This window comes from Nanorana parkeri, unplaced genomic scaffold (assembly GCF_000935625.1).
Source record: "Nanorana parkeri isolate BGI_ZX_2015 unplaced genomic scaffold, ASM93562v1 scaffold203, whole genome shotgun sequence".
Taxonomy (NCBI): Eukaryota; Metazoa; Chordata; class Amphibia; order Anura; family Dicroglossidae; genus Nanorana; species Nanorana parkeri.
In genome coordinates, this window is record NW_017306471.1 from 644,078 (window position 1) to 671,686 (window position 27,609).

General features: G+C 42.3%; 2 protein-coding genes across 3 annotated transcripts; both read right to left on the reverse strand.

Annotated features, from left to right (window-relative positions):
* Positions 1-1,155: 1,155 nt before the first annotated feature.
* On the reverse strand, positions 1,156-10,905 carry LOC108786315 (ganglioside GM2 activator-like). Its single transcript, XM_018555575.1, has 4 exons — positions 10,550-10,905; positions 9,929-10,081; positions 3,655-3,837; positions 1,156-1,458 (listed from the first exon to the last, which is right to left on the reverse strand). The coding sequence occupies exons 1-4, from the start codon at positions 10,658-10,660 to the stop codon at positions 1,288-1,290; spliced, it is 618 nt and encodes a 205-aa protein (XP_018411077.1). The 5' UTR covers positions 10,661-10,905; the 3' UTR covers positions 1,156-1,287.
* Positions 10,906-14,090: 3,185 nt separating this feature from the next.
* LOC108786316 (ganglioside GM2 activator-like) lies at positions 14,091-26,569 on the reverse strand. Of its 2 annotated transcripts, XM_018555577.1 has the most exons (5): positions 26,558-26,569; positions 19,915-20,253; positions 18,069-18,224; positions 17,629-17,811; positions 14,091-14,373 (listed from the first exon to the last, which is right to left on the reverse strand). In XM_018555577.1, the coding sequence occupies exons 2-5, from the start codon at positions 20,005-20,007 to the stop codon at positions 14,203-14,205; spliced, it is 603 nt and encodes a 200-aa protein (XP_018411079.1). In that variant the 5' UTR covers positions 20,008-20,253; positions 26,558-26,569; the 3' UTR covers positions 14,091-14,202. The 2 variants fall into 2 exon arrangements, with proteins under 2 accessions (XP_018411079.1, XP_018411078.1); XM_018555576.1 differs by lacking the exon at positions 26,558-26,569 and having other exon boundaries at positions 19,915-20,304.
* Between the last annotated feature and the right edge of the window lie 1,040 nt (positions 26,570-27,609).

Consider the following 27,609-nt stretch of genomic DNA (forward strand, 5'->3'; position numbering starts at 1 on the left):
CTCAGTATACCGCGAGCTGTAGCTCGCGGTATACTGAGCTTAGGGTAACGGGAGGATGCTAGTTTGTGTCCTCCCGTTACCTTAAGGAGAACTATGGGGAAAAACACTGACCCCATAGTTCTCCTTTAAGAAGAGGGGGAAGGTCCATTTTAAGAATGTCTCTCTTTGCACAATAAAAACATAACAAAGAATACAAAGAATACGTTTTATAGACAGGTCAGTGTAAATGGACAGAAAGAATGCGATTTGGCTTTTTAAAGAAATTAGACTTTATTGGAAAAGCTGATCAGTGTTCAAAACCAGAAACTTTCACAGGAGAAATATTTCTCTGGACAAAGCTGTAAAATAGGGGACTGTCTCAGCATCCAGGGACAGTAGGCAACTATATGCGTTTAGATCCAGCACTCAGGATATTCTCTTCCACGATCCATCTGCTGTGCTTCATGACATACTGGATGGTAATTGTGCCAGTGCATAGGAGTTTGACGAAATTCAAAGTGCAATGATAACAGTTACTCAAAGCAAATATTCAGAAATCAGATTTACTTCCAAAAAAAAAAGAAGAAATCAGCCACACATAACACACCATGATACAGGACTATAAGGAGATACCACTGAGCAGGTAGGTTGATTGTTGTCCCAGTTATGGTTGGAGATTACCTTTAAATGACAGCTCCATCCAATATAAATAATTCTGCATTGGGCAAACTGAATCACAAGATGGCTTAACGTATCACTTGTCCCGCTTGTCAAGGTGCAGATATGTAATGGAGATACACTATTACCATAATAGATCAAACTGGGCTCATGACTATGTCACTAATCAACCAGTGGCAAGTAGTCCAACACTTTAAAGATATTGTTCCCTAAACTTCTAAAGATAAAACTGTAACAGCTATAAATAATTTGCATGGAAATATTTTTTCAGTCTCCTGGTAGTCATGTGAGTTTTTAGCAAAAACAGAGAAAGGCTGAGCGCCGGGTTAAAAATTAGTCACGTTATATAAAAGCCACACTTTGTTTTAACACTTATGCCTACAGGCTATCTACATGCAAACTGGGCTGATACAGTACGATGAAGCAAAGTGTAGCCAAATGCAGCAACCAATGCAAATCATCAATGATCTGACTACGATCAACCAAAATTCGACTGGCTGCTATCAATTCCTATACTTTGCACATCATCATTGTCCCCTGTGTTGCTTTACTGAATAACCTGGTACATGTCAGTCGCTGGGCAATCCAGAAGCAAGCCAGTGTCTGTGACTTCGTGTCTGTGACTTCCTTTTACAGCCAATGGGAAGAAGATGTCCCTAAAGAAAAAGTAATTTTGGCACATCCAATCTCCTGCCCTCCATGGCTCAGGACAACAGTGACACGATAACTGCCGCTAGTAAACATAGAAGGCAGAGGTAAATCTGGGACGTAGAAACTGGTAACAGGGAGATAATAGGAACCCTGGAAAAAAGCAGAGACACAACATTCAGATATACAGTAATAAATAAGCACAGTTTCATACCAACACTTTGTATCCTATGTACTACTGGACACAATGGCTATAAGCCTTGTGGCTGCAGAGTCCAATGACCCACTCACAGTTTTCTATCTGTTTTGCAGGCCTTCTTTTAAAGTGACCCTGTCACTACAGGGTCACATTTACCCAATAGTCCACCTGTAAAAGAAGCATGAATATACTTACATAAGGTGGATGGGGATTGAAGAAATAGTGGATATTCAATACACGGGCCACCAAAAAGGTAAGTATATTCATGCTTCTTTTACAGGTGGCCTTCTAGGTTAGGTTCACACCTAGGCGTATCGAATATGGGCGTTTGTCGCGTGTTTTGTGCTCGTGTTTTTACAGCGATTCGTGGTAAAAAAAACGTGCGACAAATGCGCGTTGCCGAGGGCTACCTGGCTGTATCCCAGGCAAATACGACCCAAAGAAGCTCCTGTACTTCTTTGGGCGTAGGGCATTTTGTAGCGCGTTCCTACAAGCTGTAAAACGCCCAGGTGGGAACCATGCCCATAGGCAATCATTGGTTTTCACATGTTGAGCGTTTTACAGCGCGTAGGAACGCGCTGTAAAACGCCCAGGTGTGAACCAGGCATTAAGGTAACCCTGTGGTGACATGAGTCACCAGATGTGCATCTGGCCAATAGGGTGTAAAACAATAATTTGCATGGCTCTGTCCACAGTCCTGAAATGAATGATCATTTTATTTTTGGAATATGCGAATGATTGAATGAATACGTTCTGTTTTAAGACAGCTTTACTGTGCTATACATGTGAACTCACCACCGTACACTGTATACACATCCACTTACTGAAGACCATATACTGTAGATCAGGGGTAGACAACCTTGACACTCCAGCTGTTGTGTAACTACAAATACCATGAAGCCCTGCAAGACTGACAACCACAGACATGACTCCCAGAGGCATGAAGGGATTTGTAGTTTCGAGTGCCGAGGTTCCCTACCCCTTATATAGATGGTGGCCACATAACCCCTTGATGTTTCCACACATAATCTGGTTTATTTTATAAAGAGCTTCATAAAGTCACCAGACAAACTATGTCTGGCAATTCCTATTCCAATGTTACTTTTGAAATCAGTTTTTGAATGTTATTTTCTAGTGTGGAATTTCAATAAAGCACAATCTGACCATCATCGGCATTGAGCGGTTTTGCTAATGGGTTATGGAGGACGAGCATAAGTGAACTGGTAGCAGGGCTTGAATAAAAAGTGTGTGTATATACTTAAAGGAGAACTATGAGGTGAGTGCTTTTCACTCACCTCATAGTTCTAGCCGACCTGTGACAATGAGACTGTCACAGGTCGGCTCAGTAGATCAGGAGTTGTAGCTCAGTAGATCGCGAGCTGTAGCTCGCGGTCTACTGAGCTTAGGTTGACGGGAGGACGCTAGTTTGTGTCCTCCCGTTACCCTAAGGAGAACTATGGGGAAAAGCCCTAACCCCATAGTTCCCCTTTAAGGCCCATTTACACTATAGTGTTGTGGTAGTGCACATGGAAACACGTGTTAGGCACATTAGTGTGATGCAGTGCCATTAATTCTGAATGGCTTCCCAATGCACTTTGCCCATGGATGTGCGTTGTGTTGAAGCACGCTGCCATAACAGCTAGATGTATCTGTTCTGGTGCATTTGGCAGCCCATTCATTTGAATAACGTCATAACACACGTGTGCTAATTCACAAAATGTGAATGGGACGTAAAAAAAGCATTACACTTAAACAGAAAACACACACTTGGAGATAAAGCAAAAACATACTTATGCCCCGACTTAGTGACATCACGGGCTAATGTGACATCATGGACCTTCCAGTGGGATCCTAGGAAGGCTGAAGATCTTAAATCTCTTGAGAATATGTACTTGCACAGTGCTGCTCTTATCAGATTTGGGATCTCCAGCTTTTCCACAATCTCACCGGAAGCACTGCGATGTCACCTTCACTTAGGTGTCACCACAGATGAAAGTCAGGGTGAGGTAAGTATGTTTTTGCTTTGCTAATGTGTGATCTTTTTTTTACAGGTAACACTGCTTTTTCACATGGGGATGGGATCTACACGTAAGCAGACCTTGTTTTGTTGTGTGGTTGTATTACCCGAGTCTGTAGCCATTGACACTTACTGATTGGAAGGGGCAGTGGCAGGGTATTCCGTAGGTGTGAAGCGGCTCTGGACAGGGTTGCCCTGGCTCAATTAGCTGGTCCAGAATATCACAAACATCATCATAGGTGCAGCTGCCAACCTCATCTAAGCAGGGAATCTTTATCCATTCATGTGCAAACTCCTTCTCTGCAGTGATTTGCACCTGGCATAAAAAAGTAAAATGAAATGAAAAACGGGTTACACACATACATAGTTGTTAAGGTTGACTAAAGACACAGGTCCATCCAGTTCAACCTGTGTGTGTGTGTGTGTGGGTGTGTGTGTGTGTGTGTGTGTATAGGGCTCACTAAGAAGTCCCATACCCATGTATATAGTATTCACTAAGAAAGACATTTAGAAGTTTTTTGAATGTGTCTGTACTGAGACCACTACCTGGGTAATGTGTCTGACACTGCTACCTGGGCAAGAGAGTTCCACAACTTTACTGATCTAACACTAAACATCCTCTACGCAGTTTTTGAGATTAAACCTCTTTTCCTCCAGTTTAAAGTGGGGGCCTCTTGTCTTCTAAGTACCTTAGAGTAAACAGTTTGTTACCGAGTCTACCGTCACCATTCAACAATTGAAATCATTTCCTCTCTTAAACGCCTGTTCTCCAGAATGAATAAGTGCAATTTCTGTAATCTTTCCTCATAGCTTAGGTCATCCCCTTATTAATGTCATTGCCCTTCTCTGCTCTCTCTCTCAAGTTCAAGGACATCTTTCCTCTGGATCGGTGCCCAAAACTGAACTGCATACTCAAGATGAGGCCGGACCAGTGTTCTGTAAAGTGGTAGACCTATGTATTTGTCTGTGGCGTAAATATCTTTTTTTATGAATGACAACAGTCTACTAGCTTTGTTAGCTGCTGCTTGGCATTGCATGCTACTATAAGTCTGTGGTATACTAGGACCCCCAAATCTTTTTCCATCACCGATTTTTCCCAGAGGTGCTCCTCCTAATGAGTAGCTTGCATGCAAATCTTTAGCACCTAAATGCATAACTTAAAATTTTTCAATATTAAACCTCATCTACCATATAGCTGACCACCCTCTACTCTGTCAAGGTCTTCTTGTAACATTATATGTCTTGTGAAAAGGTTTATTACCCTGCAGATGTTGGTATCATCAGCTAACACCAAAATTGAACTATGCCAACCTCAATATGATTAATAAACAAGTGAAACAGTATTGTATTTTATGTCCAAGGTGTTGTTCATAAAAGATGAAAGTAAGAAAATGATTCTTTATGTTGTAAAGCTGACCATGCACAATCTTGGCTGGAGTTAAGCTTTAACATTTCTGCTAACATTTAGTGCACTTCGCTCACACTTCAGCTTCAGTGTTTAATCAGAGACCGCTGACGGGGTCAGAAATCATCTTGAGGAACAAAGTAAACAAGGAAGGAACAGGGAACTACTGTGACGAGAACCGGTTATGTCATATTTTTAGAAGGCAGGTATGCATAAATCTGTACTTGAAATAAATGTTTTACTTAAAGTGTATCCACAGCAAAAACTATTTTAAACAGGGTTATTCACAAAAGGGTGAAGAGTGTGGAGAAGGCAGGAGAAGTGAACAATCTAGGACAACATAGCTGATTTGGAAAATTTCTCCAATTCAGCTCACTTTCCAGTTCAGCTATGTTGTCCTAGATTGTTCCTTTCTCCTGCCTTCTCCAAACTCTTCACCCTTTTGTGAATAACCCTGTTATTTTTTAGTTTTGGAAAGTGTAGAGCCCCTGGTTAGCCTCTATTGCTGTCTGTGTTCCCTCTATGGAGATTTACTTTCTTTCTGTTTGTCCTGATGACTACTGTCAGCACAATTAAAAATGAAGGTTGCCAGAACAGATCTATACCTCTGCAATAAGCAAAGCTCATGCTCCCTGTTGATTGGAGAGCTTCAGCTTTGACTCAGCAGGGGTGTTAGACCTCTGCAGAGAGACCACTGTTTAAACACGGAGAGAGTGTCCTTCTATGCAGCATACTGACTGGAACAGGCCTTTATTCTATGTATAGCTGGTTTCTAAAAAAAAAAAGTATTGTAAAGCTCACTTCATTTGTTGCAATCTGACTGTACAATCTCCTTTAGATCTACCAACAATCATGTGATCTGCCTATTTGGAGATAAATTGAATGGATAGTTTAGTTAGGTCCTCATATTACAGAGTTTTGGTACAGCTAAATGAGACTGTACAAAGACTGTATCGTCAGATTGTACCGTGTGTGGTGGGCTTTATGTCCTATTTACTCCTTTGCATTTAGGGATACCACCTTTTCTTCCAGCAAAACCCGAACACTCTAGCGACCCACTGGCATTTTTTTGTGGAGAATGAGTCGCGGCTTACTCATATGTAAATATCACAGTCGAGACTATTTTGAGTGGTGGGCCAGTAGCCCCTATCCTAATTTTGGTTGCCTTGTCTGCCTGACATATTGTGCCGGGTTTCAACTGGCTGAAACCGGGACACAGCATTCAAAACCCGGACTGCCACGGTGAATCCTGGAGAGGTGGCAACCCTACATGCATTACTGCAAAACATGGCAATTTACAATACATGTAATAGGTTGTTGTTGTGCCATTCATTTTGCATCTGAAGGTTCAATTGGTTTAAAACACATCAATGCACAAATAAGCGTGTATTGTGGCACAGGGAACTGTAGTGTGAACTGGTATTAAAACTGCACATACTACGGTACATATGTAAAAGCAAATTAGGGTCTCCCTCTCCCCCAAATTAATACTTCTACCTCCCGCAGACTCCAGAAAAGGTAGGTATTAAAACACAAAAAGCATAAAATACTGCCAGTGGGATGGCAGTATTTTATGTTTTTTTTATTTAAAACGTACCTTTTCTGAAGCCTTTAGGCCAGTCACATGACCTTGCAGGGACACCTTTGCCTCTTCTTTTGGCTGGGCGGTCCTTACTGATGCAGAGAACTGCACTGATGTAATGGCATCAAAGCCACCTTTTCCACCAGTATAATGGGAAAGAAGGGCGCTGTGGTTATGCCCCCTCAAGGGCAGCGCCGTGATATCCTACACTCTCAGTATATACTCAATCTGCGGTGGACTGAATATGAGCACTGAACCCCGAGGTGCCTAGGGGTTCCATTTAAGAAATAAAATAGCCTGGAGTAAGCTGCAAGTTAAGTCACTTCCTACTCACCAGATTCCATCCTTTCATTTTCATCCATAAGAAAAAAAACATGCACTGGGAAAAATACAGAGGTTGCGAATGCTGACATCTTTTTGAAAATGCTAGCTGTCTGTCTCTACTTTGAAACAAGCATGCAGATAAGTAAACTGGTATCTTCAAAAGGCAAGGTGAGCAATGGCAATCTCCATATTTACACTATGCTGGTTTACTTTATTGCCCCCAAAGCCAAATAAACAAATCAGTCTTTTTGTGTGCTTGTGATCTGCTTAGATAACTATAGACTGAGTCACATGCTTTTTTACTACCACTGTCGTAAACTTTCGGCAAACGGGGCAATTGTTTGACCGATCTATGACTCTGTACTGATTTTATGTCTAATACAAATAGTTCAAGTTTTAAGAAGATACCACTGTGGTTCTGGAGGTGGCAATATATATTTTCAATTTAATAAATGGGTCAAATGTTGGTGTATTGCACCGTGTGTTCGAATAAAGGAAGAACGCTCCCATATTACCTCGCACCTGCTATATCGTGACTATATAATTGGTACAAGAAAGGTATTTCTCTTTTTGCGCACATATGGAGAAAATAAATACTACTTTTTCTTCCCCTTTTCCACATCCCACAAATGGAAACGCTTCTGCTAATACTGTTATTTCCTACTTTAGAAAAACAATGCTTCCCTTTTTTATGAGTGGCAGTTTCTATGTACAATGGACAGCAGTTCCATAGGGAAGTGAAAAAGAAAACAAAAGGGCAATAATGGACAGAACAATATATGCGAACAAAGCGGTTCACTTCTGCCTTAAGGTTATCACTTTTTCACTGCTGCCAGCTTTTCATGTAATAGAGTGCCCATCTCCTTGTAAGCTTGAAAGTAGACAAGTTCCTTAATATGGTTTATGAAAAACAAAGCCCTGCATGCACAATACCGCACAGCCCGTTGTCTCACTGAAGGATTAAGGCCCTGTTCACACCAGGGTGTATACTGAACGTGTCAAACATTGGGGTAATGGCACCCCAAATGTGGCAGCGCAGATGCAATTTTAGCTCACACATTTGTGCGCATGAGAACTCACATGAGCATGCGCGAAAAAAATGCAGAACATGTCCCAAATTTGCGACATTTACTACCTTTCCTTGTTTGGTGTGCATCCAGGGATCCAATGGGGATCAATGGGGAGGCGGCACATAGACACTGGCGGTTTCCAGCCTGTGAAGTGACAGGCTGGAAACCGCTACTAGCCGGTCTCACCACCAGCAGTGCCACTTTGCTTGTTCTGTCTGCTGATCGGGCAAAAGGGATAGCAGCTGTGGGCCTCTGTAAATTATAGGGGCCCAGGGCAGTTGCCCCTTTTGCCCTGCGGTAAAGACAGCCATGGTTGCCGTTCGCCATCAGAGTAAAAAAAAATGAATAAAAAACAGCAGACAGCAAGGGAATGAATAGCTAGGCTACTATTGGCTATTTCAATTTGCAATAGCCAATAGCAGGCTGGCTATTGCACCCGCCCACTGCTGCTGTCAATCAGCAGAGGTGGACCTGAAGTTCACCTCAGTAGAGGTGGATCACCTCTGTCAATCAGCAGGTCCTCCTCTGCTGATTGACAGCAGCAGTCAGCGGGTGTAATAGCCAGCCTATTATTGGCTATTGGAAATTGAAAAAGCCAATAGCAGCCTAGCTATTCATTCTCCTGCTATCTGTTGTTTTTTCTTTTTATTTGGACAGTGGCCGAAACAGCAGATAGCAGGGGAATAGCTCCTCTGCTATCTGCCATCATTTCAGGGACTTGCCCTCTCCCCTGTCCCCCATGCGGATGGGGGGAGAGAGCACCACCCTGAAATGAGAAGGGCACCTCCCTGAAATGAGAAGGGCACCTCCCGGAAATGAGAAGGGCACCTCCCTGAAATGAGAAGGGAAACCTCCCTGAAATGAGAAGGGCACCTCCCTGAAATGATTGTTTTGTTGGGGTTGGGTGTCTGCTATAGGTCCAATCATTTCTCTTCATACCCCTTTAGAACTAAATACAGCAGCTGTCTGTAACACCGATGTCTGCAAAATATTATCGGTTAATAGTCACATTCTAAAATGTTTACATGTACACAAAACATTCTACCCAACTGGTTTTACCACTGTTCAGGTATTTCATGATTATGCCACCAGTTCTGACTAAAACAGACATAGAAAACACAAAGGGGTCTATTTATAAATGTTTTCACCCAAGATTCACTCACTTTCACCCAGGACTAACACTTTTTTTTACATTAATCCAATTAGAAAAATGTGAATCTTGGGTAAAAGTTGTGTGAATCTTGGATGCAAATATATATATATATATCACCTTTCATGATATATGAGGGAGGAAAGGAGACCAATAAGAAAAACAGGTGAAAGAACTCCGGGCAGTTACGTTAACCTTTGCAGTGGGGCTACCCCAGCGCTGCAAGGGTTAAGTGCTCATTTCCGTGTAGGGGCTAAAATAACAAAGAAATACTCACTTGAACCCCGGGCCTGGCTAGCTTTTAGACCGGTCCTTGCAGCCTCTTCTCCCCCTCTGGTCCAGTGATCTAAGTTCCTGCGAGTCCTCACGTCCTATACAGTGTATTGTATGTGAGGACGCCGAGGGACATTCCAAAAACAAACATATCGGTACTCGTATTTGATACCGGAAAACCTTTATCGGTGCATCCCTAGCAGAACTATGGCCTACCATTAAATACTGCAGCACTGTATAGCAGCGCTTAGATTGAGGAAAGGGAAGGCAGCATAAGGAGCAAATTAGTTGTGTTGCAGTGCAAGAAGCATGCTAATAGGAGGAAAGAGCAGAGTGACAACCTCTTTAGTCTGTTGCTTCCTTCTTCACTGTTGACTCAAAGAATGGTGGAGGGCTTAGACCTGCATGTGTTACTGAACTGTATTAATGACAAATCAGGACTCCTGCCTTGCCCGGCAGAGCTGTAATGTGTGGCAGAGCTGTATAAATCTCATGACTGGATAGACAAAAATACAAATCCTTTGGCAGGAATAAACAGCACACATATATATACTGTATATATATATATATATATATAATGATACTGGTGAATAGAGTACCTACCTTGACAGGGGAGGTCAGTGCTACCGTACTATTCAGGATTGTAGACACTGTTATCTCTCCAGGGAACAGCAGCGGGTCTGGAAGAATAGTCAGAGTCTGGATCTTCCCAGGTAGACTTTCACCATCACAATTAGCCCAGGAGAAGCCATTCACCTGTACACAAGAGGGACACAGAGCTGTAATAGGAGACAAATCACATCTATATGGTAACTAGAAGTCATGGAAAAGTGATATAACCAAACACTCTAATGCTGGCCACAATGGAACAATGGAAGGACTTTATACAGAACTTTGTTTTTTTAGAAGCCGGGGGGATGCTTTTTATGTGAAAGAGGGGTCATGTGAAGGGGGGTTTCTGATATGAAAGGCACTCCTGATGTGAAGGGGGAGTCTGATGTAAAAGTGACTCCTGATGTGAAGGGGGCTTTTGTGGATGGGGGATCTAATGTAAAAGGGGGCTTCTGATGTGAAAAGGGGTGGATCTGATGTGAGCCATTGCAGCCCATCAGCCGCACTCAGACCACTGAAAGATCACATTGTTTGCTATGGGTTACTGTGCTGTCCATGTGCCCTGTTACCTTATTAGATGAGCATTTAATGGTGTGGTGCTTTAAATCTTACCGCTGTGACCCTCAGTGGTGTCCGGTTGACGACAAATCCTGTAGAGGTTACCATATTGAAGTACCCCAAGGCAACGCAGGCGAGGAAGAAATAATGCTGCATCTGCACCATGGTGGATGGTTTCTTGTTGTTGGCTCAGCAGAAAGGATGCAGCTTGCTCTATAGAGATCCTGAGTGTCTCTGCATCAAATGTGCACTAAGCAGGTGTCCCCAACCTTCACTGTAACATACAAGCCAGGGTCATAGGAGATGATAGCAGAAACAGGAAATCATATGCTGTAGCAGTGACTTTTTACTGTTAAATAATTCCACCTCCCAGCCCTAAGGCAGACAGCCAATCACATGACACTGCTGCTGTGTTGTTATGTGTCATTGTGTGACAAGGAGGATTGTGGGAGTGACTATATACATGTAGGAGGTACTCTGCTGCCATCTGCTGGTGGAAGATGGAAATAACAGGGCGAGAATAGCAATGTTTTATACAACAGCACACATTGCTAACATTTTAAACGAAGAACTCCAGGCACAAATGTTATCAACCCTTGCAGTGGGGCTAGCCCCGCAATGCAAAGGTTAACTGCTCATTTTTGCTTAGGGTAAAATAAAGATTATCAGTGTACAAACTGGTGTGTTCCCCTCTTGGCTCCTGAAGTACAACTACTTCACTTTTTGTCTGCCCTACCACCTCCCACATCTTTTCCAGGGCAAAGCGCACCATTTGAGAACCTTTGTGTAGCTGAAGGCCCAATTAGATATGTCATATCAATGCTTTATACACCCTTACACCCAGAAGCTTTCTTTTATTGCCGATTGGGAAACAGAGCTGGAAGTGACCTTCTCTCCTGAATATATTCATATATACCCTCTACCAGATAGACAATATTGTCTTTTTCACTCACAAGCCATCTGTCAGTAACTCCTATCAAGAAGCAGACTTTAAAAAACTAACAAGGTGGTAGAGGGTCCCTGCGTGACTACATCAGATCTACCCATCCCTTCCTTATACTTGCTGCAGATGCAAGCCAGCTCGGGGATCGTTTTTGCACATATGTTGGAGTTGCCCTAAGCTTCTTGATTTTGGTCCTTCAGAAGTTTACAGACTTCTTCCACACACCGGCCCTTTTCCTTCTCCATCACAATGTAATTCCATGTAAAACTTATCGGGATCCATCATTATCCAAATGATTTTGGCCCATTACCCATATGGCATGCATCCCGGCACTATGGGGTAGTATGAGGTTCCCTACCTTGGCCATTTGGTTTGCTAAAATAAAAGATATAAAAAATATGGAAGATCTTACTTTGGTAATGCATAGGACAGCGGAAGCTTTAAGTCGTAGGTGGTTTTACTGGATGGGTGGTGTCTTCTCTGGAGTACTTCTCCTTTCTCTTTGTTTGAATTTATTGTAGAGGATGTGTTACCCTGACAGGCCTTTGGAGAAGCTCCCATTGTAACTTTTCATACATACTTAAATTGGTCCAGCTTGGCCCAGCATTATACCTGGTAGGGCCACAGGGATCCTCTAAAACTGTGGTTCTCAATTGGTGAGTCGCAGCGTGCTTTCCACTGTGCTAGGTGAGAGGCTCCTCAGCCTCCCCCTAGCCCAGCACTGTCAGTTCTCGCGCTAAGCAGCCATTCAAATATGCTGCCCGGCACAGAGTGTCAGCTTGAGGTGAGGTAAGGTAGGCTGGGGGTATGGCCGCGAGGGAGCGCCATCCATACATGGATTGCTTACAGCTCTATTGAAAAAGTCACCTGTACTCCAAAGGTCAAATGTGCCGAACATCCTTTTTATTAAGACGATAGGCAAACATAGTGACATGCTAAGTTTCGGAAACCGCACATGGTCCCTTAATCAGGCAAACACAGAATGTATCTTTGATTGTGTACGTCTGTCAGTGTTTTTTAGGGCCAGTTCATACTAGTACATCTGCACAGCCCCGTGCAATTAACACTTTGTACCACGCATTCTGGTACAGGAGGTGCGTTGCCTTGCCATTCATTTGAATGACACCCCAAACGCACCTGTAACTCAGGTCCAAGGACCAAGGACAAATGTGGGTTCTGAGGTTACACAGGTTAAAAAGCACTGCTCTAAAACACTGTGGTAGCCAGAGCTTTTACAGCCGTTGTGCAGAGTGACTTCCCCTCTGCTCTGAAAAGACATCGGGTCACTTACTCGACACATCAGCTATTCAGAGAAAATATGGATGTGGATGTGAAAGATTCATGCAACACACAAATGTGAATGGGCCCTAAATGTATGTGATTAAAAAAGAAACAGGTCAAAGGAATACATTTAAAGTTGAAAGAACTTTATTGTTTCTGATTGGACAATGATTATAAACAGGAGCATTTCTGTAAAGAGATACATTTTTTGGGTAATAGTGAGATTGAATTTTGACAGCTGAAACTTCAGAAATGTTTTCGGAACACAAAGAACCTTAATAAAACCGTGAAAAAAGAATGGTGTGCAGAGTTTTGATTGGGTACCAAAGGTTAAAACACATCATTGCAAATGTATTTTTATTAAATAGCCCACAAATATTCTCATTTGGCATGCCGAGACACCCAAACATGTTTTTCCATGTAACAAATATGCAAAACTGAGAAAGAAGAAAATACTTTTTTCTGATGCTTGTACCATATCCATATGTATAGTAATTAAAGTAAAACCTTTAGTAGAACTAAAGCCAAAACTTTTTTAAAGTTTTGGATAGAGAAAGAGGGGTTTATAACCCCTGTCAGCTTTTCTGGCATTTGTGTCACATGAGGGAGATTTCCCTTCACTTCCTCTCTAGTAGCCACAACAGGAAGTGAGAGAAAATCCCTCCAAAGTGAGGGAAATCCCTGGTGGCCAGCAGGCTAACCAGAACTAGTGTGCTCATTGGAAGATTTCTTATCTATTTCTGTTTTGGTGACAACGCAAAATTTGGGATTTTCTTTTACTTCACGTTCAGTGATAACCAGGACAATTAGAGAGGGTGAGTCTCCCATATGTAATAAAAACTTGAAAAAGGATCTAATTTCTCTTCACTCTATCCAAAACTATTTTTTAAAGTTTTAACTTTGAACGTTAATGCCTCGATGTGTGAGATTGATATGATATCTATTAAGAAAAAAAAAAAAAAATAAATTAAGCATTCCAAAATGCTCATATGACATCAGCTTTTTTGTTTGTTTTGTTTTTACTTTCGACTGTGAAATTCCAGTCTGATCAGTAGTCAGAGCTGGAGGTTCTGTTTGTTTGAATGAACCAAGCCTGGGCCATGTGGCAACAAAGCAAATATAGACATGGGCATTAGATGAGCCGCCCAATCCAACCGATAGGGGAATGGTTGAAACATTTGCATGTCTATAATTGGGTGCTTGTTGCCCTCATAAGATAATCCATAGGCAACTGATCCTAGAAGGAAAAAATGGACCGTTCTAATGGATTTTCCAAGCTGGTTGATACTTATTAAAAAAGCACGAAGCAGATTCAAAATGGACCGTGTAAAATCTGATTCATGAGGCTCCATTTAATGTGCAGGCACCATTGAGGAAGAGAGGGACAGGGAGGACTGAAAGTAGAGTCTGTTATTGTCAGAGATGAGAGTTAATCAAATGATTGATAAGATCTTCTTTGTTCCAGTGAAATGAGGCGTCCTTCTTACCACCACCAGGAGGAGGGTTCGGCCAGAGAGAAAGTAAATTTGGCACATCCAATTTCCTGATTTTTGTGGGTTAGGATTCCAGTCACTCTGTAGTTGCCCTCAGCAAGCCATGATGGCAGAGAAAAGCTGGGTATCTTAAAGCTGGTGGTTGGGAGACTGTAGGAGCCCTAGAATAGAGACACAAAGAAAGAGAAAATGGGTGCTATTACTGTATAGAAGATCAAAGGACTTTTTAAAGGACCTGTGCCCAGACTGAGAAAATTAAACATTTGACATATTCTTAACAACCAATAAAAAAGCTTTAAAACAAGACATCCCTGACCTCGCTAGCTGCTTGTATTGTGAAGTAATTCATTCTTAAAGGAGAACTATGAGGTGAGTGATTTTCACTCAAGCTCATAGCTCTAGCCGACCTGTGACAATGAAACTGTCACAGGTCGACTCAATAGATCGGGAGGTGAGCGAATACATACCATTGCTCGCTCACTTCTCGATCCTGTCCCTGCAGAGAGTCGTGACTGTCACTCACGACTCCCTGCAGGGATTCCCCCCCTCCCCGCTCCGATCCTCAAGCACTGACTGGAGGAACGAACGAGGGGGCAGGTACAGCTGGCTCTGCCTCTAGATAGGCAGAGCCAGCTGTCAATCACGCAGCTGGGTGGATCTGAACAGTAATGTCGGGATCCGTCCCAGCTGCGGCGGTCTCAGTATACAGCTCGCGGTATACTGAGCTTTGGGTCACGGGAGGATGCTAGTTTATGTCCTTCCCGTGACCCTGAGGAGAACTATGGGGAAGAGTACTGACCCCATAGTTCTCCTTTAAAGATCTTCAAAGATCACAACAAAGACTCTGAAGTTGGTTTCTAACAGCTTAGATCAAGGGTGGGCAACTCCGGCCCTCCAGCTGTGCTTTAACTACAAATCCCAATATGCCTCTGCCTCTGGGAGTCATGCCTTTAACTGTCAGTCTTGCAATGCCTCATGGGACTTGTAGTTCCACAACAGCTGGAGGACTGGAGTTACTCACCTCTGGTTTAGATACACTAGCTGCTTTTTATTATATTAGAAGACTGACAGGCTGTCAAAATTCTGGTCTCATAGATGAAAGCTAAGATTTCAGTGTCTATGTTGTGAACTTTAACAATGTCTCCACGGTGTCTTTAGCTACAGAGGTGAATGAAAGCTTGGTATAAAGTGTCTTTCTTGATTGTTCATAATATGTAAATACTTTAGTATGCACAGTCTGGGCTAAAACACTGATATGAAGTATCCACACAACAGAGAGAATGCTACCAGTAAAACTACCTCTAGAAGAGGAGGTGTCTGTCCATATATATTGCATGCTCAGTATATCTCTGCAATACCCGCACATTTCCCTGTTGTATCCCTTTAACAATGCTGCAAATACAGAAAAACGATCTGCTAGATGTGCTGACAAGTCTACAGAACTCTGCCTATCTCCTGTTTTTCTTTCCTAGCAAAACAATGCAGCTGCCTTGACTCCCAAGCACCTGCCCACACAGTGTGCGTAGAGAAAGGGCTCTTGAGAGATGTAGTTCTGGGGGTATGCCTATGTCAGGCAGAGGTGAGCTCTTAGAAGATCCCTCACAAGAATTTTACAAGGTGATCATGTCACAAGAAGTAATTAAAGCTGTTTCTTTCTACAACAACAACAACAACAAAAAATCATGCTGGCATGCTCTCGAAGGGAGGATAGGAGTATGGGGGTAAATGTGGGTCACGTTAAAATGGGCAACAGTGTTTTTAACCTTTGCAGTGGGGTTACCCTTGCACTTCAAGGGTTAAGTGCTTGTTTTTGTCTAGGTGCTAAAAAAGTTATATTCACCCAAACCACCAAGCTGGCTGCCCGCGACTCCAGTCCCTGAAGCCTGTCTCCTCCTACGCTGCACTTTGTATAGAATGTGAACATTTACAGGACCTTAGAGCGCTGCAGCGGAGGGGAAGTGAGGCTCCATGGACCAGTGTAAGAGCAAGCCGGCTCCGAGGATCAGGTAGTATAACTCTTTTTATTTAGCACCTAAGCAAAAACTATAATTTAACCATTGAAGTGCAGGGGTAGCGCCACCGCAGGGGTTAAGGAAAATTCTGTCCTGAGGTCTGCTTTAATCTATTGTACCGGTAACTCTGTTGCAGTACTACAGTGATTAGAAAAATGTTAGTTGCCCGACTTTAACTGGCATTGTCAGTAGAAGGCCAGGAATGACGGCCTCTCTCCGTATTTCTCTATTGACAGGCTTTCATTAACCCCTAAAAGTCTAACTAGCATGGAAATATATTCTAATCTGCTATGCATTTCTGCTTCAGAAAATCAGTTTACAATGACTATTTTCCATGTTTACCCTCATTCACACAGCTAAGAGCCGGCCCGTACAGATCCGTGCAACTACAGGTTCTGCGTGTGATTGTATGCAGCAGCCTGTTCTTCTCTATAGGAGTACGCCACCGTACGCTCACCCGAACTGCACATCCGTGCGGGTGTCCCTGCTCGGACGCAGACAGAATGCATCCTGTCTGCGTACGAGTACGGGAAAGTCAGGAAATCACCAGCACTCAGTAGTAAAGATAAATAAATCTACTTGCGTACGAGTACGGACACCCGCATGGATGTGCAGCTCGGGTGAGTGTATGGCCGCGTACTCCCATAGAGAAGAACAGGCTGCTGCATACAATCACACGCAGAACCTGTACTTACCGGGAGCGGCCCGATACGGCCGTGCACCTTGCACGGATCTGTACGGGCCGGCTCTTAGCTGTGTGAATGAGGCCTAAGTACACAAACCCACATGTGTACTTTGCCCATGCATCCATGAGAACATGCACATATATAACTCTCTCAATAGCATAAGCTGAAGAATTGATATGACATTACAAGTTCATTATACTTTATTGGCACTGCCCCAGTATTGGGGTTACAGTCTGAATGTATCCATTGGTGATCACTGTCACTTAAAGAATAACTCCGGGAAAAAGTAGATCTGAAGCCAAAACTTTTTTTTTAAATTATTTTGGATAGAGAAAGGGGGTGTTATAACCCCTGTCAGCTTTAAGAACCGTTTCAGTGGCGTTACCCCTGCACTGCAAGGGTTAACTGCTCGTTTTCATCTAGGGACTCAATCAAATAAAGTTATAAACTAAAAATAAAGTTTAAATAAAATAAAGTTATACTCACCCGATGCTTGATGTTAGACCGGTCCCTGGAGCCTCGCCTCCCCCCTGAAGTCCCTGTGTCATCACGTTCTATACACAGTTTATAGGATGCAAGGACACCGAGGGACACACCATTGCTTCAGTGTAGGAGGAGACAGGCTGGAGGGAGCGCTGTGACAGCTGCTTCATCCAAAACTAAAAGTGCGGTTTTGCATAGAGTCTGACTTTTGAGCTACTAAGCAGAAGGTACTCACAGCTCTGAATGGACAGTGGCAGGGAAGTCCATAGGTATGGAGGGGTCCTGGGCACTGCTGTCCTGGTTTAAAGAAAGCATCCAGCAGATCACAGACCTCGGTGTAGGTACAGCTGCCGAAATGATCAATACAGGGGGCAGTCAGCCATTCACCGAACAGCTCCTTCTCCGCAGTGATTTTGATCTGTTTTTTGAAGAAGAAAACCAATGTCAGTCTGACAGGAAATGCCTGGCCTGGTCATGGCTGGCTTGTAGAGAAGAGGCATTACCATGGGCACCTCCGTCACAGGTTGGATTAGCATGCCACCCAGCATATACGTGTTATAGAAATGAATGAACCTCATTATTTTCATGTTATCTTATTCAGTGTTACCAACTATGGGATGTAAATGCTGTTTTGCACAGATTTACTAATCTGGGATGTTACGGATGATTCCTTACCTGGAGGGGAGAGCTCAGAGGGACTTCTGTATTCAATACCACAGAGACGGTTACCTCTCCTGGGATAGAGACGGGGTCAGGGGTAATGGACAGACTTTTGATTGTGCCTGGAAGCTTCCCTGAATCGCAGTTCTCCCAGGTGATACTTTTCACTTGCTGTATGGAGGGAAGGTTTGGAGAGTCAATAATATTGCTTTATTTTAAAGATTGTCTTAATACATTAGCTAAAAAAAGAAACATCTATAGGTGAAGAATTGTGATTGACCGACAATAATACAATTGCACAAACCTACCAGAGGTCCTAGATCCGCTGGAGCATATGCCAACCATGAATCCTGGTAGCCATTAAGCGTGTCTTTGGAGTGTGGGAGGAAACCAGAGTACCCGGAGCAAACCCATGCAAGCACAGGAAGAAAATGCAAACTCCTTGCAGATAATGACCTAGCTGGGATTTGAACTAATGAACTCCATCATTCCAACTAAGGCTGGGCACACACCTTACAACCATCGCAAGACTTTTGTCTTGCGATGGTTGTAAGGTAATGAAAAAAACGTACAATCTGCCTATCTTGGACAGGCAGATCGTACTTGCGATGACCGCAAGCCCGCCCTGCTGAGGGGAGGGCTTCCGATGACCGCAATGCTGAACGGGCAGTGTGCGCTTGCGCACACCGGCCCGTGCGGCTTCTATCTTGCGAACATGCCACAAACCAGCCGAACATCGTACGATGTTCGACTAGTTTTCGAACATGTTCCTAAGGTAAAAGTCGTGCGACCTTACAGTAGCAGAAGTCGCACGGCTCCCACACACCTTACGATAATCGCACGATCGCGGGATTTCCCGCGATTATCGTAAGGTGTGTGGGCACATTAAACCTGGACAGATGATCTCCCGCTGCAGGCTATTGTATACAAGAAGCCGCAGTAGTGCGGGTGCTTGTATACCCAAATAGTGACTAAAGTAACTGTTTGGCCAACAGTTTTCCACCCAGTTTCACAATCCAGGGGGGGGGGGTCAACAGGGCCACCTATGGCCTGAACTTTAGCCAATTTACAGGCCAGCTTTAACTTTCTGAGAAGAGGGACACCATTTAACACAAAGTATATAGGCAAAGGACTCCGCCAGCCATACCCCTAGTTTTGCAGAACACAAAACAGTAAGCCCTGTTCACATCTATGAGATATGGGAACGTTCCCGCAAGCGTTCCCACAATGTATAAGATCACGTTACAGTTTGGTTGCGCTGCGGTGAAATTTTTTCCTAATGGCACTCCAACGCACCTAGCCAGCGCATGTGCATTGCGTCATACCACAATGCACGGTAACCTATTACCATGCATTTTGATGTGACGCAAAAAGGGTAATGCACTTTTTTCATTTGATTTTCATGTACATGTGATTTTCAAGCACTACGACGCCTAAATGAATGGCTGCCCAACCACAATGCAGTAAAAAGGCACTGCATCGTGTATGCAACGTTGCATTGTACAGCTGTGAAAATGACTGGTTAAACCTACTGCTCTATTACAACTACTTTTCCCTTATACTGGCTTTTCAAAATATCAAATGTAATACTTTGCACGTAGGATTAAAGGTTCAGTACACTATAACACCTCTGGTGGTGAAATAGTTCATTCTTTACAGAGGTCTATATATCAGACCAAAAAGAGGGACAACTGAGCAGGTAAGAGAGACAGAGGTATTTGATTCCAAAAGAGGGACAGTCCCTCCAAATAAAGGACAGTTGGGAGCTATGCTAACTGAATGAGCCTGAATCGTGAGATGTATAGTTTGCTGATCTAGAAAATACTGACCCTCAACCAGCCATCCCCCCACCATCGCTTACCGTACTGAGGCTCCATGTCTTCCACTTATAGGCATTAGTGAAATGTGCGAGAGCTGCAAAAGCAACCAGAAAGCAGAGGGCAATCTTAGCCATAGTTACTGCACAGAGGAGGAGTCCAGTCACAGGCAACCAGCAGAGAAAATGCAGCTCAGGATCTACACTGAGGATTCATCTCACCTACACCTCCTTCTCCTTATAAATACATCCACATGCAAATAGGTACACACTGCAATCACTGCATAGTGCTTATCAGCAGATAAAAGCACAGCAGCTAGGAAGGAGTCCAAGAAAAACACAAAGATTACAATCTCACTGTACAAATTAATTTCCTTATCATCTCTCACCATAGAGCATAACCAGCTAATGGCATGTCATTTCTGCCAAGCCCCTGTAGTAGTAGTTTATCAATTGAATGACATCTACATGTAAATAGTGGACTATGCTGCCCTCTGCTGCTACAGAATGGAATTGTTTGTATCCCAATATGTGTCCCTCACAAGATTGTTTAGAAATGAATATACTGTACGTTATCCATGAATGTCCCAGTAAGGGGACATACTATAGTCCCAACAACATTGTAAACTACCACGAAAAAGAAAAACAAAATTTTCAAAGGTATGAGATACGATGGCTTAGTGCGGCCTTTCTCAACCAGGGTGCCATGCAACCCTGGGGTGCCTTCTGGCGTCTCCTGAGCACGCCACTAACCCGCTGGATTTCAAGCGTGCTTGGAAAACGAATGTCGTGCAACATTACAGTAGAAGAGGTCGCACGCTGCCCATACACCTGCCGATTATCGTATGATCGCGAGATCACCCGCGATAATCGTACCATAATCGGCAGGTGTATGGGCACCTTTATGCAGAGTATTGGTGTTTTCATAAAGTAGAAAGGTTTTATTGCATTAAGGGTTCTAGATAAGCCCTTTTCTATCTGGATCAGCAATGGAATGCATCTGCTGAAATCTTCTGATATTTGAAGAATGGTCAAGGCCTATGGTTGGAAAGACTTCACTAGTATTGGTATAGCATTATCTTAACAACATTAGGCTGTTTAGGTCATTTGAAGGTTGTACAGAGCATGGTAGAATTTCAAGTTAATTCATATAGAACTGGTTGATGCTACATATTTATCTTGGCTGCCTTTTATCAATGGGCAGAAATCCCAGGTGAGTTTACATAAATCATACCATTCAGGATGGTCACATGAAGGGCACAGGATCAAATGGTTGCTGGCATGTGAAACTTAAATAAAACAGAGGGATTTATTAAAAAAAAAAAAAAAAAAAAAAAAAAAAAAGGGGGGTATAAAAAAAAAAAAAAAAAAAAAAAGTACTGTTGAAGACAGCTCTTGATGGACGTTAGGTAAGGATAGCACCATTGCATTTTAATTTTGTGTAATGGGCTATTTTTTTGTTTAGTTTGTTTTATTTTTGGCTGGAGTTCAGCCAAACTGGAATTCTTCAATTGACCAAGGTACAGCAAATGGAAAATCCATGTCCAAATATTTTCCATAGTTTTCCTTTCCTGACTCGTCTTAATTGGTTAACCCCCATACCTCGTTAGTGTGATGGCGTGGAGATGCCAGGAAAGAAGCTTGTGAAAGGGCTGCATATGACCCAAAATACGCCAACTTGACAAGCTTGGTGTATATTCTCTATGTAGCTTTCTTGTCCCATAACTAGCTTTTTGAAAAGTTTAAATCAACGGTTTCTTTTGAAGGTGACCAGTTAATTTATTTCTTAGATAAATGTTATAAACTCCCAAAGAATTTGCTGCATTGGGGCACATTCAATACAAATAGGCTGTGGTAAAAGAGCACACCTCAACACACACACACAAAAAAAAAAAGAAAAGCCCAGTGTGCCCTTTACTTAAACCAATTAGCTTCCAGTTTGCTCTACTTTTTTCCTTTTTCTTCTCAACAAGATATATATATATTTTTTTCATCTTTATTTTAATTGTCATGTCACTTCCCTGGCTGTCGCACTAACCCAAAGGTTTAAGGGGTATGTTTTCCAAATTCACGTAATTTGGTGTAAAAGTTTGAGTTAAAAGTTCAGCTAAATAATAAATGATAAGGGTGTGTTTATTTTGTGGAAGAATACACATGTATGGGGTATTAGCACAACTCACTTGTATGTTATATTTTTAGGGATATATGTTAAAGTGATCCTGTTATGTATGCAAAAATCCCCAGAAACATATTTTCTGCAAAAGAGTGTACATGCTTACCTTTTCCGCTCCCTGAATAGCCACATTATGCCTTGTTTTAGAGGAGTGGTTGAAGTCTACTGGGAATCAACACTTCTAGAAGTGTCAATCTCTTGGGCCCTCCGCAGCTCTCACTGGTTTTTCCTGCTGATCTCCACATAAGTACTGTATCCTGTAATTTATGAATGCCAGCGGGAGATCCCAGTGAGAGCTGTGACCCAAGATACCAACACTCTTCGAAGGTTTAGCTTCCCAATATACGTCAGGGTAACATTGCTTCTGGAACAGAGCAGAGTTCAGTGGTATGGTAAAAGTATTTATTTTGAAACCTCTTTGTTATAAAAAGGGTTCTACAACTTAATCAGGCTGAGAAACACTGTTCTAGACCATCAGAGTTGATATATGAACTTCTAACAGCCCACCTCCATTGCTTTTAAAGTGACACTAAACTTAGCAGTTAAATTTTAATACATTGAAGTACCTTAACTATTAACAAAAATGTATCTTATTTGTGAATCACTCGGCTGTAGATCCTCAAATCTCTGACTTCATGATGACACTGTCCTGCCTTCTGGAGGGTGGCTACTTTTGTTCCCCATGGTCCCTGTGTGTGTTGTAAAGTAGAAACCGCTCCATGCTCACTCTTGTGATAGACTAAAATTTTAATACAAATTAGGAAACTAAACATGATTGTAGTCCATCATTGAAGGTAGAGATGTTCAGATACCAGTGCAGATACTTGGCATGTTCACAAGAACTACCAGGGTTGTAGCTGGGACCTGACTCTGGCACTCCACCACTGTCCTGAAATCATTAGTTTGTATTGTTTTAGAAAAACTGTCACATAACAAAAACATATCAGTACTTGGACTAGTATTAGTACTTTAAAGGGTAATTGGTGTATCCCAAATATTTATATTTAAAAAAAAAAAAAAAAAATCGCACATTAAAACAGAAATGCCCAAATCCCAGGAGCTCCGTATGATCCTTAAAAAATGACAGCTGCCGCCTAACTTTTTAACTTTTTAATATTTCTCTAGTCTAGGAGCTGGAAAAGTATCTGTACTTTTACTGAGTACGGTACTTGGTATCTGAACATCCCTAACTGAAGGTGCAATTTTGTTAATAACTAAGGTACTTGAATACATTTGTAAGATTTCTCCTGAGTTTAGTGTCACTTTAAGTCTCTAGGTAAGCCCCATGTTCTACTAACCAAGGTAAATGCCTTTTTAAAAAACTTTTTTAAATGGCCCTAACAAACCTAACTTGCGAACAGACCCACAAGATAAACTTCAAATATGTTGGGCCACCAACCAACATGCAAACATATAGTCCCACCAATCAGATCCAAACATGTAGGCCCAAGAGCTAATCAGAAAACATGTCAAGGCAATACACAAATTGACCTTTGATCATTGAAAGATGGAAGACCTGGAACCCAAGAACTGCCACTGCAATATCACCAGTATTAAGCCTGGGGAAGGGCACATCCATTGTACCTTCCAGAAGACCTACAAACTTTATATTTAACATTTTCAAGGTACTGGAAACTTTTGTCCCAAAATATTAACATAGCTTTACAATAACAAAAAAAGTGTTGGCAAGAATTCTGTGTAATCTTGGTAAACATTTATTAAATGTGGAGGCAGATCCAAGCAAAATAAACCAGATCTACAGAGATAAGTCAGGCATTTTCCAGTGCCCAATTGTTACTCCACAGAGGACAAAGTCAAAATATATGTTGGCCAAAATACTAAGTAGTTATAAGACAAATGTCTGCACACGTACAGAGCAATACAAACATCTACCAGCACATAAGGCAGATTTCCTAAACGTTCATGTGTCTTGCGGCCCACTGTACTGTGCTACTAAATAATGTATGCATTGTGTATTTTCTTTCTGATTTTTCCAGATTTCCATAACTTTTAATGTGACCAGGTGTCCCTGATTTTCAGTAGTCAACCTTTTTAGGCAGAACTGTACAGGGGGTGGAGGTGCTTGGGAGCTCTTGCCATAATGTGCAGATATGCATATCATACTTGCACATTATGGCAGACTTACCTCTTAGTTAGGAGCCACAAGTAGTATACGCACAGAAGAAAACGTGCTCGCAAGGTAAATTTGTTTTTTTTTTGTAGATCATGTATACAAGTATCTTCCACCAAAAAAAAACTACCCCTCCAACCATTTTTTTTTTTTAATATAGACTTTTGCTTTAACAGATCTGCAAAAAAATCCTGTGTTCCCTGACACATTTCTGTCCTTGCCAACTGTGCAGACCAGCAAAAGTTGTCAGGATTCTGCATCGGCTTGCTGTCCTAAATGGGTGCAGCGGGGACAGTCCCTCTTAAGAACCTAAATGTTTCTCCCTCTCATTTTTCTAGCAGAACTCCCAATAAGAATTATGAAGCTTGATTAAAATGTATGTGCTGCAGAGGGTACAAGAGGATTGAATGAAACAATGCATGTGGGACCCAGGCATGTTCCTCCTGTCTGAATAGAAATGAGTGAAACAATGCTGTTGCATGTGGGACCAAGGCATGTTCCTCCCTTCTGAGCATATGACTTTAAATGATAATGCAGGATACCTTTGGACACTGCGGGAACTTGGATGGTAAGAAAATAAGTATTTTTTTTAATTAGTGTTGTACATTTTATGAAATATCAGTCATGTTACTTGTACAGACAATGTTGATTGACAATAAGAAGTCACAACTCCAAAATTTCTTTAAAACTTTTACATTCGCATGTTAGTGGTATGAAGATCTTCCGTTATGTCATGATGAGCACATGAACAGCTGTGCAAAGACACAAAAGAAAAAAAAAAAAAAGAGTGAGGGTTACCATTAACCAGACCACAGGCCGGAGGATGCAAGTGTAAGACATCAAAATTATGGAAATGAGTAACAAAAAAAGGTCTAACTTAGGTATGCGACATTGTATCCAGGTAAAATACAGTAGTCTTATAGGAGAACCAAAAGGCCTTTGTTCTACTGAAGCGCTCTTAGGTTTTCTTGCGACTATGTGTTAGATCTTATAGCAAACAAGTTTGGTCAATTCTCTGAAACCAGGATTTTAGAGGTGGGGGGGAAGTCAGTTGCCTTCAGTATAGGGGAATGAGTGACTCGGCTGCATTCATTAAATGAGGGGTAATATACTATGTAGTGAACTATTGGATCGCCTGTACAGTGAAACATAACTCATGGATCAAAGGGGAAAAAAGAAAAGTCCCTGGATGTCTTCTATAAATCTAGAGATCTGACAATTGGATTGGCCAATGCCACCAGATATGGGCATGAGTAGCGGTATTCCCACAACCCCTGCAGCATTAAGTCTCCATTCACACCTAGGCGTCAGCATTTGTGTATAAACCACACACTTTTTTTTCTCGCATGGTGTGCACTTTAGACATGCATGAACAAAAGTGCGTTTTATAGAGCTGGTCAAAATGCATTGCTGCGAATGAGGAAACGTGTGTGAAATGTGCATAAACCGCACACAGAAAATGTGCAAACTGTGTTGTGCATTTTAATGCGCTGCCATTGAAGTCTATGCAGACAAATGTGCTGTAATCCGCCCAAAAGCAGCTCATATACCTTCAAGCATTTGGAGTTTTACAGCTTACAACAAAACTCAGGTGCGAACAGGGGATGGGAATGAATGGGATTTCTAGTGTTGACAGTTTTGTTTAGGCAATTTTTAGTTGTCTTAACTGATAAGACAAATGCAGTGTAACAGCAGTCATACATTAGAAAATGATCAATTTACAAGCAGTCCTTTATGTGGCAGGTGTATTAAAGTTAGCAATATCTGATCTAGCACACACCCTTATCAATGCACCTATAAGATTATACAGGTTTTTATAGAATCAGCAGTTTACAACATAAGTAGGCAGTATGAGGATTTGAAGGACCCTACTTGTCAGAGTTTAGGATCTTCGAGGGGCAAGTGATAAAAAGGTAATAACTGAGGGATAGGCTGAGGAATGGAGTAGATTGACAGTTCAAGATGAGGTGGCACAGGCTTCCCTGAAATGCCACTCACAAATAGTCTAAAAGGAGGAGATCGCGGGGGTGATGAGGGGGCCAAAGACAGCAGGATCTATTGGGAAGAGCAGAGGACACTGGATGGCTTTGGATAAGATTGCCTATTACAGTCATCTGTGGCAGGAGTGGAAAAGGGTAGACTACTCCTCACAAAGCAGCAACCATCTAGGGCCCCAAACAGAAATCCGCTATGGTTTCAGCTTGCTTTCCCATGTCTAACAGAGGTTTGACATGGGAAAGCCAGAAGTTAGACATGGGAGTGCGGTGGTCCATTTCACCTCCAATTTCCTGAGGCAATGAGCACTTCCAGCGTGTTCAGGGTGTAAAGCAGGACCTCTTCTGTTTACATGGCCAATAGACCCTTGATGCCTCCATCAAGAACACCTACCTTTTATATACCATAGGAGAGTGTCAACCACTTCTGACAGTAATCAAAATAGTTAAGCCCCCAAAGTATCATATGTATGAACAGTTTTAGCATTGAAGTCTAAATACTGTTAAGCCTTATTGTATTTTTCAGGTCCTCTTTCAGAGACTGGTGGGAAGGAAGTCTTTGAATCTACTCCATAAAGCATTTTGGACGTGAGGTGCATGCGTGTGTGGTTTTGTACTGTTCATGATAAAGCAAGAGGTAAATTAAGTTAGTGCAAGCTAGCCACAGTTGGCAAGTTAGTGTAGCCTGCGTAGAGCCCCATTTGACCTTGTTCTGGGCCGGGCCAAGATCAGTTCTGCCCTTTGTAAGGTGGCTGTGGAAGAGCCATGTTATGGGCGAAAGCCTTTTCATTGTGCTGGAAAAGGCAACTAACCAGTTGTCAAAAAGATTAAAAGCCAAGGTTAGCAGTGATCCACTGATGTCAGCCATTTAACCTATCTCTGCAGTGTTCACCCATTTGTATGGGTTGCCAGCTCCTAGATACCCTCATTTGATAAGTTCTAAGCAACCTGAGCAATAGCTATGCATAAAGTTACGTTTGATCTGATAACTCCCTTAATAGAGCCACAAGACAGGTTTGTAGAAAAAAAAAAGTGATTTATTTAAGCATTTACAGTAGACAAGTCTGTTTGATCTTCAACTCTTCTTCTATACAGGTTAATAGTCACAAGGATTACTGCCAATACACCACCAACAGCCGCCGTTCCTTTCAGCCAGAGCATTGAAGAGCCAGAACTGAAGTCATCTAGTGGAAGATAGTAAATAGTTACAACATTAGCTATCATGTACAAGTGATAAGCTATATTTAGCCATTTAGTGTTTCAGGACAACATCAAGTTTGAGACAGTGCTAAAAGCAGCACCTGACCCTTACCAATAGCTGTAGGGATGGGAGAGGGGACACCCATATTTGTTCAGCTTTGAGAATTTGGGGCTATGCATCACACACCTATGTGTGCTCAACTTTTTCTAGTCCAAGCTCAGTAGCAACCACACAGCAAGAT